Source organism: Carlito syrichta, unplaced genomic scaffold (assembly GCF_000164805.1).
Source record: "Carlito syrichta isolate Samal-C Ts95f unplaced genomic scaffold, Tarsius_syrichta-2.0.1 Scaffold52362, whole genome shotgun sequence".
Lineage (NCBI taxonomy): Eukaryota > Metazoa > Chordata > Mammalia > Primates > Tarsiidae > Carlito > Carlito syrichta.
This window is the reverse complement of record NW_006996458.1, coordinates 6,517-19,987: the sequence shown is the minus strand read 5'-3', so window position 1 is coordinate 19,987 and position 13,471 is coordinate 6,517. Positions and strand designations below refer to the sequence as shown.

Genomic DNA, 13,471 nt, shown 5'->3' with positions numbered 1-13,471 from the left:
ACTAAGCATATTTGTATACCTAGCCCTTAAGTGTGCCCCACAATATCATAATAAAAAATATTGATTGTAAAAATCAAAAAATAAAAAATAAAAATAAAAATAAATGGCAGAATGAGTAGTGGAGATTGCCTTTTCTAATGTGGGTGGCCCTCAGCAGTTAGACATATGTAGACCAAAATGTATGAACCTCCAATAAGTAATAGGGAATTCCTGCTGTCTGGCTATATGAGCTGGAACATAGTTTTGTTTGTTGTTGTTGTCTGTTTGTTGTTTTTTTTTTCTTTTTTGAGTTCAGTCTTACTCTGTCACCCAGACTGGAGTGCAGTGGCACACTTGCAGCCACCACAGCCTCGCCCTGCTGGGCTCCAGCAATCCTTCCGCCTCAGCCTTCCAAGTAGCCAGAATTACAGGCGTGTGCTACCACACCTGGCAAATTTTTGATTTAATGTAGAGACGAGGTCTCACCAAGTTACCCAGGCAGGTCTCGAACCCGTGGGCTCAGGCAATCCACTCGCTTCGACCTCCCAAAGTACTGGGATTACAGGCTGAGCCACCGAGCCCTGCCTGTTTGTTTTTCTATCTAAGGGCTTAAACTGAAACATTAGTTCCTCTGGATCTTGATCCTGTTCATGTTCAGACTGGGACTAATCATTAGCTTTTCTGGGTTTATTACTTTCCAGTTGCAGGTCTTGAGATTCTTCAGTATCTCACGTAAGACAAGGCCTTAAAATAAACCCTGACTCATGCAATGAGTACTCACACGTGAAAATATAATGAAGACACTCTGCGAAGTTCGGTTCACTGAATTTGTAGATAAATCTCATTCATCAGATGATCAAGTCTTCTGAGACCCAACCTCTTTGTCCTCAGAATGCAAATAACTTGAGTGATCAGGTGGTAGACTTTACACACTTATTGAACCTATATTGTTTTATGCATACTTTCTGGCAATATGCGTTTTATTTTTCTCTTATGTTCAATCCCAGGAAGGAAATTTTCCTCTGTATGGCTCTTGCCACTTCAGTGATATGACTTTCATTTCCCGTTTCAGTTAATTGACCCTCTTACTCTTTAAATTCAGAATGTAGACTTGGCTCAGTATAGACCAGGCATGGGTGTCTCCAGCTTGTATTTTCAGCACTTTGAGAAGCCAGAGAGGAAAAATTGCTTGAACCTAAGACTTTAAGAACAGCTTAGGGAACATAGCAACACCTCATCTCTATGTAAGAAACTGGGGGGGAGGGAATGAAGGACGGAAGGAGGAAGAGGAAGAGAGGGAAGGAGGAAGGGAGTGAAGGAGGAAAGGAAGGAAGGAAGGAAAAGAAAAGACATATTAGCTGAGCACGGCAGCCTGTACCTGTAGTCCTAGTTAGTTGGAATGCTGGAGTGGAAGGATCACCTGAACCTAAGAAGTCAAGGCTGTGGTTAGCTATGATTGTGGCATTGTGTGTCAGTTTGGGTTACAGAGTGTGACACACACACACACACACACACACACACACACACACACACAAGGAAATTTTTAAAATATGTCGTTGGCCTCCTAACAAGATAAGAAAGTGGACCTGCTAATCCCATATTCAATTATGGTCATAAAGATGGACAAATATATGGACTTCACAGCAACTTGGATGGATTTGGAGTTGATCATACTCAGTGATCTATCATAGAAATAAAGGACAGAGTACCATATGTTGTCACTCATAAGTGGACCTTGAACAATTATAGTACTATACAAAAGGAATTGGCAGTGGTGGGAAACTGTCAGGGTGGAGGGTTGTGATTGGCAGTTGAGGGAAACTGCTAGGGAAGGGGGGGCATACCTCATCAACAAGGGTACCTGCGTAATCAATGTTTGTATACCTAACCCTGAATTTACCCCACATCCTTATCATAAAATAACAAATAAAAAATTTTTTAAATACCATATTCATTTTACATTTCATATATGAACACAAAATTTCTCTTAAAAATAAGTGTTTCCACATTTTTATAAATTATATATTTTAGAAGATATGAGCAACATATATGAGGGGAACCCAAAGGAACCTGCCAATCTATTTATTCAAAAATTTTGTATTTATTTTTACATGTTTGAATTCCTAGCACCTTGAAAGTACTCTCTGTTTGATGTAATGCACCTATCAAGACATGTTTCCACTGCCAAAACAGTTTTTGAACTCATAAATTTTGATGCCTTTTAGTATTTCTGCCATTTTCTGTTTCACTTCTTCCACAATGACAAAATATTTCCCTTTGAGGGCTTTTTGAATTCAGGTAAACAAAAAAAATAGTAGCCCAGGGAGTGGTCAGGTGAATAGGGTGGGTGACATACATACGTACACTCATAAATCAACCATCATGAAGTGGGAAAATGTATTGAAATGGTCTCCAAAAAAAGTTCACTGAAGCAGAACACAGCCTCTCACAACAACACTAGCTGGCACACTGATGCTGATGGTTCTTAGAATACCTAGTGAGGAAAGCCTGCACTACAAGTGGTTCACCCTCCAAAGATGATTTTGGATTTTGGGGGGGAATCCCTTCTTGTACATGGGAGCATTAAAATACTTTATATAAAGAAAGGTCAAGATCTAGGTGCACAAGAAATGACTGATACCTGTGTCTGAGATTCAGCTGATGATGTAACTAAGTTAAATAAAGTCTGCCTTATCCAGGATCCTAGCAATGACCTGATTCAGGACACACTAAAAAATAATACACAAAGCCGGGCTCGGTGGCTCAGCCTGTAATCCCACGTCTTTGGGAGGCTTAGGTCAGTGGATTGCCTGAGCCCGCAGGTTCGAGACCCGCCTGGGCAGCGAGACCTCATCTCTACAATAAATTTTTTTTAAAAATCAGCCGGGCGTGGTAGCGCGCGCCTGTAATTCCGGCTACTTGGAAGGCTGAGGCGGAAGGATCGCCGGAGCCCAGCAGGTCGAGGCTGCGGTGGCCGGGAGCGGCCACTGCACTCCAGTCTGGGCAACAGAGTGAGACTCCAACTCAAAAAACAAAACAAAACAAAACACACATTCTTAACTGTATATATCCCAAGACAATAGCTTGAGCCATCGAGAAAGCATGTGAAAACATTCTCCTTTCTTCTCTGCAGAATATCAATAAATTATTTTCTCAGTTCAGAGTTTTAGAATGCTGGGAGAAACTGAAGAGAGCAGACTCTGTGTTATCTCTAACTGGGACATCCTTGAAGCCCTTGCGATTGCTTGAGACACAGGAAGGAGTGAGTCCCTATAAGTACCTCTCTGAGAATCTGTACATGTTCAGCCAGGTAGCAGGGAAGGATCAGAAGTATCAGAATTCAAATGTTTTTGAACAAATGTGTGAACTCTATCAAATACTTAGAAGTATCTGGAAACTAGAGTACAGGGGAAATCACTTTGGCTCATATAATCACAGCACATAGGGGGATGTGACAGTGTGACTCTGAAAGCTTTCACAGGTGTCTAGACTATGTCTTGAGATACCTATGGTGATGCCATAATTGACAGTGGCTGCTAGGACGTGCCTCCTAATCTTCTGTCTGGTGCTTAGTGTGTTTCACCTGCTAAACCTTGTTTCATTATTTATTTTGAGCCAATTCTTTTCCCTTGCTTTATGTTTCAGGTCATTATTTTATGTGACATTGGTGCATGTGGTTGTGATGGTAAACCATTTAGAATGATGAATTTAGAAGGTTAGGGCACAGCAGGTTCATGCTGATGAACTAAGACGACAATCGTTGGTACTGACAAACACAGAGGCTGAGCTGGGCAGGAGGAAACCAAAGAAAGGCAGAGTCCCTGCATCTTGATAAAGAGAAAGTATCAGGAGATGAAAATAAAACATGCAAATATTTCTTAAGCTCTAAAAGAGACTCGGTTGTTATATGAGGGAGATAAGGAAAAGGAAGAAGTTGGTAGGGAGTCTAGGACAAAATCCTAAGAAAAAGAGAAAATGACCTTTTTCTTTTTCTATTCAGATCCTGAGACCCTCCTTATAAAAACTCAGCATTGTAATAGGTGAGATTTATCTCATGTGGCAAGAGTCACTATCCCTTTCAGGGACAGGAAATGTGTCAAGGGCTCTAACGGGAAGGTCTATCTGAAATTGTCCCAACAAATAATTAGAAAACTGAAATAACTCATTTCCTAAGTTTTCATATTATGGTCCGGAGTCTCTTCACTGATCAGTGGTGGTGAGTCCAGCTGAGTTCACCATCATCATCAGCAACCAGGAGGTGAGGTCTATCACAATTGCAATGGCCCTGGAATAGACTATAACTAACAATTAGCATCCTTGTTGTCCTAGTGATATTTATGATTATTACTGCTAATACTGTGCTGTGTTATATGCCCAATACTACCCACAATTAACTATATAAATTAAAATTAAATGATGTAGTTATGGCAGTTACATTTCAAGGGTTCAAAAGTCATATGTGGCTACCACATTGCACAGCTCAGATATAGAATTTTTTATCACTACAGAAAATCCTACTGCACAATGTTGGTATAAAATATTAATTTGAACATTTTTAGAGTTATAGCTCACAACACAAATTTCACCAGCTGTTGGTCCAGGAACTCGTGTGACCCCTGGATGCTTCCTGAGTTGGTATAGATGCTGTGGTTCTTGCTGCCAATTCTGGAAGAATTCCAAAGATGGAAGGAATGAGACAGACAGATTCAGACTAGGAGCCTTCAGCTTCCCTCCCTAGCCCCTGTCTTTGTATTCTGTGGGTTTCCACAAGAAATTTTCCCAAAAACCATATCTTTGGCATCGCACATAAATCACAGATTGTAACCCTTAAATGTATTAAGACCAGCATTTTCTGAATCCTTGGTCGTCTGCTAGTCTATTGTCCTCTCTATATTACTAGATTATTGAGGTGAGGAATCATTTTGAATATTGTACAGAATCTAGCCTACTGTTGAATGTAATGAGATCAACTTCACGAATGACAGTGAAAAGACTAAGCCAAGACTCATTAGGGACCCATATCCTACAAGTTGCTATGACATGGATATATCATTAGATGGCAGAATACCACCACAGTAAATAGAAGAGAGTGTCCTGATCTTAGAAACACTAGTGTAATAATCGATAATGATACTGTTCCATTATTGACCAGAAGGGCCAAGAATTTATGGTGTCTGTGATGTGATCAGGGACACTAGAGGAATGGCTACATGTGTTGAATTGTAGGAAAACCTGTCCCGTGTTCTGAGCTCTGAGACTGGAATTCTGGTCTTGCCCCTTCCTGCTGTATTGGTTGTGTTCTCTAAGCTTATCTGCCTTGGACTGAATTGTGTCTCCCAAATTCAAATATTGAAATTCTGTCCCCCAATGTTGAATTTAGAGATAAACCTAAAAAATGCAATTAAGAGTAAATAAGGTCATGAGGGTATGACACTAATTCTTTAGAACAAGTTTCCTTTTAAGCAACATGAAAGAACTCTCTGTATCCCTGCAACAGACACCAAGGAAAAGTCATTTGAGAACACAGCAAAAACGTCATTATCTGAAAGCCAGGAAGACAACCCTCACAAGAAAACAAACTGTGCTATATATTGATCCTGGCGTTTTCAGCCTCCAGAAATGTAAAAATAAATTTTAAGGCAGGACTGATGGCTCACACCTGTAATATCAGCACTTTGGGAGCCTAAGGCAGGGAAATTTCTTGAACCTAGGAGCTCCAAGCTAACCTAGACAACATAGCAAGACCTCATCTTTACAAAAAATGAAAAAATGAACTTAGCCAGACATGATGGTGCGCACCTGTACTTCCAGCTACTCAGGAAACCGAGAAGTGAGGATCACTTGTGCTTAGCATATTTTGACCGTGATGAGTCAAGATTATATCATGGCACTGCAGCCTGCAAACAGAGTAAGAGTGATCCAGCCTTAAAAATAATAAAAGAAAATAAGATAAATTGTTGTTTAAACCATTCAGCCCAGGATACTTTGATGTGGCAGTCCAAGTAAACTAGCATTCCATTCCAACTCTTGTTGAGCTGGATCAACCTCCGGAGGCACCTTGTGAAAAGAGCGGCTCAGCTTAATTCCCCATCCTCTAGCTGTTCTGACTCTCAGTTGAGGAAGGAGAAATCAGGCTTCAATCTCAGTTTTTTCAAATTTCACAAATGGTTCTATAAAGACAAACTTGTTAGCTTGTTTTGCTTTCTGATGAGAATTGCATCAAACTGAATGAGCTACTGTTTTGCATTAATGTTTGAAGATGTCCATGTTTGTTTATCACTTAGATACAAGTGGGGGACATATTATGGATCTTATCTTCAGCCCCCTTCCCTGTGTCCCAAGACAGAAGGTCACTGTCATCCGCAGGGCAGACAGTGTATTAATAGTGTTCAAGCCTGAACACTGTAAGCTCCTGCTTGCTAACACTGCCCCATGGACACAATGCCTATACTAGTTAGGAGTGATGGGCCTGGACAGATGTCACTTTGGCCATCAGTAGCTGAGCTGCCTTTAGGGCTACAAGTCCCTTCTCCTGTCACCATTCATGCTCAAACCTCTCCTCAGCTGTGGTTCTGCCTGGGGCTACAGAGGATCTGAGGCATTCTCAGGGGAATAGGCTAGAGATAGCTCTGAAATTGTGTTCCCTCTCCTCCTTATACCCTTTCCACCTCCTTTGTGGGTAGCTCCAGTGCATCTTCTCACTGTCAAAGGGCATGGAGCACATCAGGGTGTTTTCTCCCACCTCCTACTCCCATCAGCTTTGTGAACCTGAAAGATAGACAAAGAATTCCACATTGCTCCTGTCAGAGGGGAGGCTCCCACAGGCATGAGAGTTATATCAACCTATGACCCCATATCCACTGAGCCATGTGTTCTGCTCCATTTGATGGGAGCCACTATAGGAGGAGCTGTCCATGTTGAGCTCTGGAAACAAAATCTCCTTTCAGAGCCCACACCGACTTACTGTCTCCTGGACATCTGCTGCGCTGTATTCCCCAGACACTCCTAGGGTCACTCAGTTTCCTCAGCAATGGGCAGATCACTGCTCTGTCCAACAGGGACATAGGGGTGGGTCCTGAGCCTCATGATGCGCTGTCTGTGCAGTAGAGAAGGGATCAGGTGATGGTGTACCCATTGCCAGTGTAAACTCTTCAATTAATTTGTGAAATTTTAAATAATATATATGACCAGTTAAAGTTATATATGTGTAAATATTCTTCTTATTATATTCATTTATGAAATAAACACATTATATTTGCAAATAGATTAATATAATTTATACTTGTATATTCCATATTTGATATGTAAAGTTTTTATGACATGTACTAATGTTCATTCTAAGAAGAACAGTTGACGGAATAAAAGACTCTGGGACTTTTGCTGATTATCGCTTTTGGACTCCAGCAGGATCCAAAGAACTCAGGACCAGTGAGGACAAAGCCAAGAACCTGGTCTCTCAGACTTTCTCCCTGGCCCCTGGCTGCAGGATCAGGGTTTGGTGCAGCTCCAATGGATCGGTGACTAGTGTCCTTTTTTGAAGCTCCTGCCAGACAGCCCTACAAACTGGGACTTTGGTTCTGCCCAGGTTCTCAAGAGAGCAACTGCTTCCTCCAGAACCCAGGGCTACAACCCGGAAGCTCTTGAGTAGCACAAGCTGACCTTAGCCCTGGATTGAAGACCCTGTTCCAAATATATCCCTACTTTTCCTGAACACCTGTCCACCCACATTTTTACAATAGCTGATGCTAATAATGTCATCTGGAAAATTGGAATTTGACTTCATTGCCTGTTTGTTTCACCCTACCAGAGAAAGATGCTCTTGGGATCTCTCTTCCCATACATCTTCACTTAGACACATTAAAATTTAAATGTCACAAAGTTCTTGTCCTCTTCCATAATAACTATCTCCCTCTCCCTTTTGTGTATCCAGCACTAGTTCTGTCCTGTTGTACGTGGTAGAGACAGTGAGCTTCATCTAGCCTAAGACAGAAGTAGGGATTAGGGGCACAAATAATCAGCTCCATAATGAGATGTGAGGAAGTAGGGGATTAGGCAAAATTCTGGGGAGGATTTTGATCCCTCACAGAAAGAAAAATTAAGAGCATTGCTCTGCGTTTCCTCCTGGAAGAGTTGTAAAAGAACATGATACTTAGCCACTGCAGCCATCTTGAGACCATGAGGCAATGATCCCAAGACTGAAAATCCAGTGTGGTGAGGGCTCAAACAGAAATACAGAACGCACATGAGTCCTTTCAGCTCTCACCAAGCTGCTGTATAAACTTTATTCTCCAGCTTTCTGGCATCTCAACATTGCTTAACCTCTTTTAATCATTTCTTCCACTTGCTTCCAAAATTACGCTAACTTAACCAGAAAAGACTTATAAAAAAAAAATCCTAGAGAGACTTTGACTTATTATTTAGAAGAGGATAGACATTATCTTAACTGTAAGTGTTTGTGAAAATGTGAGGCATGAAAGGCAGGAACTATAATAATTGATGTTCTCCCTGGCATCTTGGACATGCGATATTCATGGCTAGAGCAACCCAAACTACTTCAAAGAGTTTATAAATTTTTCTGTCCTCCAGTTCTATTTTTTTAAAATTCCAAACACCAAACAGCCTCCTTTTCTTAAATTCTCCCTCAGTCATGGACGGACTGAAAGAGACAGGAACAATCAGAGAAGACATAAAACCTGGGTATTATATGTATCTCTTCAATACCAAAATAGTGTTTGCAGGTTTCCTGCCTTCTCAGTAGTTTTTGATGGGCAAATGCTGACTCTCTAGCTAGGTCCCTGTCAGAGGGTGCATTTGGAGGGCTAACAAGGAAACAGTTCCAATCAGTGCTGGATTCCAGGGAGGGTAGCAGGATAGTGATTCTTGCTTCACAGTATGGAGGAGGCTAGAGTGAGTCCTGAGAATTGCTGTGTGTGTGTTTGTGTGTGTGTGGAAAGAAAGGATGAGAACTCCAACCCGTGGTCACAGTCTTAGGATCCCAAGGGTTCAGACTATTTATCATGGAACAAGGGCCAAAGGAGAAGCTGGGAGGTCTCCGAAGAGAGATGCTCATGGTCCAGGTAAAAGATAGTTGAATAAAGATGTCAGAAAGTGTGGGGAAATAAAAATGAAGAGAGGTCAGATTCTGGATGTATTGGAAGTCTGGAATTATTGGTTCAACTTCTGTTTGTTATAAGACATTTAACCCCAGGGCTTCTTGCTAGATGGCCAAGGACTGTCTTTGGCTGTTTCCTTCCTTATGCATGATAATGGGACACAGAGCAGGTCTTTAAGTAAACTCTGAGCAGACTATTCTGTGTTTGCCTCTCTGTACACTGAACTTGGACATGGCTGCCACTGGGTACATTTAGGGAAAGGAAGTGATTTGTGATCATGGTGGAGAAATTAACAGAGAAAGAGAGAAATAGAGAGAGGTACTACAAAGAGTTTGTACTGTAACAGTAGAGTAGACTGAATACGGTGCTCAAAATCAGACCTTATTCTTTAGAGGTTGTTAATGCTACCCTATATGGGAAAATATCTTTTAAAATGTAAATTAAAAATCTTTAAAAGGTGAGATTGTTTTGCATTATTTCGTGGGTAAGGCCTCCATTTCACCGAGGAGAAACTATTTCTCAAAGCAGAAGGAGTTTGCCCAAAGTCACATGGTCAGCAAGGGTAGAGGCTGTGTTTTGAGCCCAGTTCTGTCTGACATTAAATATGTTCCTTTCCTATGGTCCCATTCAGTCCACAGAGGAGCTCAAAGTCTATAAAATAGGAGAAGAGAAGGACCAGGATGATGATGAGAAATTGACAGCTCCCTGCTGCCCTTGCCCATTGCCCCAGTGACCCTAAACTTACACTCAGCCCCTTCTGCGGGTTGGTATACAAACACAACTTTCTCAACTATGAAACAACTTTATTTGAAGTATTGGGAATGGGACACATCTTGCACTGCCCTGATCCCTTCTTCATCTCTTCTCTCCCTTCCAAGCTCTCTGACTCAGTCTTTCCCTCTCAGATTGTGCCCTTGAAATATATTTTTTTCTTCCAGTATGAAAAAACAAACAAACAAACAAACAAAACCTCTCTTCTATCCCGAACAGATTCCTAGGCTCTCAGATTCCAAGATTGTTCAAGAGATAATACAGGATATTTACCTAAGATATTTTGTACCTAAGAAACATTCTGGTGCTAACTCTCCTCACAATAAAAAGTTTTTTGTCTCTTGTCAAAATTGGCACCAAATGATAACATGGTAGAAATGTTTTGGAGAATAGAGGACAACTTTGGATTCAGGTTCTCTACTATAGTATTAGTTTTCTATGACTGTTGTAAAAATTACTATAGCCTTATTGCCTTCAACACAAACTTTTCACCATACAGTTCTGCAGGGTAGAAGTTTCACTGAGCTAAAATCAAAGGTATCAATAGGGCAAGAGTCTTTCCGGAGGCTCCAGGGGAAAGAATTTCAGTTTCTGGTTTTCCATATTCTAGATGTTCTCTCATTCTTCTTTGTGCTCCCTTGTTCTATCACATCAGTATCCATTTCAGTTGTCCTATCTTTATCTCTAACTGTGGCCATCCTACCTCCTAATATGAGAAGACTTGTATTGATCTCTCTCAGATAATCCAGGATAATCTCCAGATCTTAAAATTATTAACTTAGTCATGTTTCACAAGTTTTTTGGGTTTTTTTGCATAGAAGGTGGCATTCTTTAGCTATAAAGTTAAGACATGGTTATTTTGGGGGGTTGTGGTATTATTTATCACACTAAAATCTCTTATTTCTACACCTCTCCTTTCTTAAAGTATAATAAAAATCACAAGGAATACTTATGAAGCAGCAGAACTGAAAGAAATCTGGATTCAGGAACCTTCATGTCTATGAATTTTATGTTCTAGTAGATTCTGCTTCTAAAGTGAAATTTATGGTATGTAGCTATCTATTAGAGCCTCATTTCAATTTTTAATGCAGAAAGGAATAAGTATTTCAATACAGTCTAGGATAGATCATTAAAGGGAAATTAAATATTTCTAAAATATCAATACGTTTTCTACCTGTCAGAAAATAAATTTGGCAAGAATTCGGGCCATATATACTATTCAAGAATGAGAATTTGTCCAATGTCTTTGATTGGATCCATCAATTATAAGAATTTTCATGCAGGCAGCATGATTTCAGGTGCAAGAAATTCTAGAAAGTTAGGAGGAAAGTAAGACAGAGAAAAGAAGATGGATGGAAAAACAAAACAACAAAACAGCAAAAAACAAAGCAAAACAAAAAACTACCTCAGTGATCAGTTAACACTGATGACAACAGGATCTCAACCCAACTTGGAAATACAGAGAAAAGGTCTCTGATTATTCCACCTGAGAGGTGTGGAAGCTGGGTTATTTATACATATATTCTGTCATCACTAATTGAGGTATGTTTTATTTGGATTCCAGATATTTCTCCATGTACATTGGTGCTGGCTTGTCACAAGAGGGTGACTCTCTCCTGGAGATGAAGGCAGGGAGGCTGGCATCGAGGTGAGGATGATGTCCTCATTCACTTCTGAAAAGTAAAAGAGGAAAGTGGCATTGTGGGTGAAAGGCAGGACCATGCACAGACCACCAGTGATTTTTGTTGAAGCAATTAAATGAGGTCTCACTAGTCAACCCTTCATACTTAATGAGCTATAGTAGGTAATACTGAATGAGGGTAGAATAAGAAAATCTACACCAAGAGTAGGATGCAGTCCATTTAGATTCTGGGTATTAAAGAGACCAATAGCATTGGATACAAGTGAATCTCTGATTGACAAATACATTGAGGAATCATGGTATTATCTTTGCTTGCCTGCAGTGAACAGCTTGACCTCATACTGGTAATAACAATATATTAATGTCATTATAAAGTGCTATAGACTATTTTGAAATTCTGCTAATCAATACATTTTTCATATTAAAACAAACAATTTCATAGTCACAGAAATGTAAGTATAGCATGTTCTTTCCCAACAGAAACATCTGAGAAATCGAAACCTGCCTGGGCAGCAAGACCTCATCTCTACAATAAATCAAAAAATCAGCCAGGCGTGGTAGCGCATGCCTGTAATTCCGGCTACTTGGAAGGCTGAGGTGGAAGGATCACCGGAACCCAGCCAGTCAAGGCAGCGGTGGTCGGGAGCAGCCACTGCACTCCAGTCTGGGTGACAGAGTGAGACTCCAACTCAAAACAAACAAACAAAAAGACTTAGAGGCAGACCCTCTAAGACTTTAAATGTATTTCCTACAAACAAGGGTATTCATCTACATTATCCCCATGCAGCTATGAAATGCCTTACTCCATCTAGTCTTAGGTCCTCTTCAGTTGTGACAGTTTTTCCCGTCATCTCTTTTGTAACAAAAAGGCCCCCAGAGGAAATTTTAAAAAATAAGCACATTCCCTTCAGACAAATCTTTGCTGCCCCGGTCTGACCTAGGACACAGTGGATACTGCACCTGTGCTGAGTTATAGTTTCCTTGTGATGAGCCAGTCCTGCAGCTGTGCTCAGCTTGTCCCATACCCCAGTGATTTGCATGTGTCCAGAGCACGACTCATTGCCTTGAAGATTTATTAATAAGCTGGTCACATCCTGTATAGGAGTCAGTTCAAGTGAGGACACAGCATGGGCATGAGGGCACCCACTCAGCTCCTGGGGCTCCTGCTGCTCTGGCTTTCAGGTAAGGAAGGAGAAGGCTAGGAATTGATTCAGAAAGTATGAGCAGTCCTACCTGGTCATTCAGGGAAGTCCTCATATAACATAATTGTATTTATATTTGTTTTTATGTTTTCAATCTCAGGTGCCAGATGTGACATCCAGATGACCCAGTCTCCATTATCCCTCTCAGCATCTCTAGGAGACAGAGTCACCATCACTTGCCGGGCGAGTCAGGACATTAGCAATTATTTACACTGGTATCAGCAGAAACCAGGGAATCCTCCTAAACCCCTGATCTATAGGGCATCTAGCTTGCAATCTGGGGTCCCATCGAGGTTCAGTGGTAGTGGGTCTGGGACAGATTTCACTCTCACCATTAACACCCTGCAGTCTGAAGATGCTGCTGTTTATTTTTGTCAACATGGTTACGGTACTCCTCCCACAGTATTACAAGCCATAACATAAACCCCCAGGAAAGCAGATGTGTGAGGCTGGGCTACCCCAGATGCTTCTCTTCATGCCTCTGTCTACTGAGAGTGTTTCTTATATGACCTGTAGGATTCTGGGAAGCAGTGGGAAAAAGTCAGAAAGTCTTTTCTTCACCTTAACTGTCTTTCCTCCTTCTCATCTGCAGCAGCACAGACTTGGCAATATCTTTCTTAATTTAATAAAGGACAGAGAGGATTACACTTGTCAAATTAAGATTAGACTAAAACCATTTCTTTACATCTGTCAAATTCGGCCTATGCTTGCTTCTTACTCTCTCTGTACAGAGTAAACTATAATAAGACTATAACCTACTCTGG

At 40.9% G+C, this 13,471-nt stretch overlaps 1 gene segment (V, D, J or C); it reads left to right on the top strand.

Annotated features, from left to right (window-relative positions):
- Positions 1-12,624: 12,624 nt before the first annotated feature.
- On the top strand, positions 12,625-13,130 carry LOC103250697. The segment is given in 2 exon segments: positions 12,625-12,687; positions 12,808-13,130. Coding segments are annotated over 2 exon segments (378 nt in total).
- Positions 13,131-13,471: the final 341 nt, after the last annotated feature.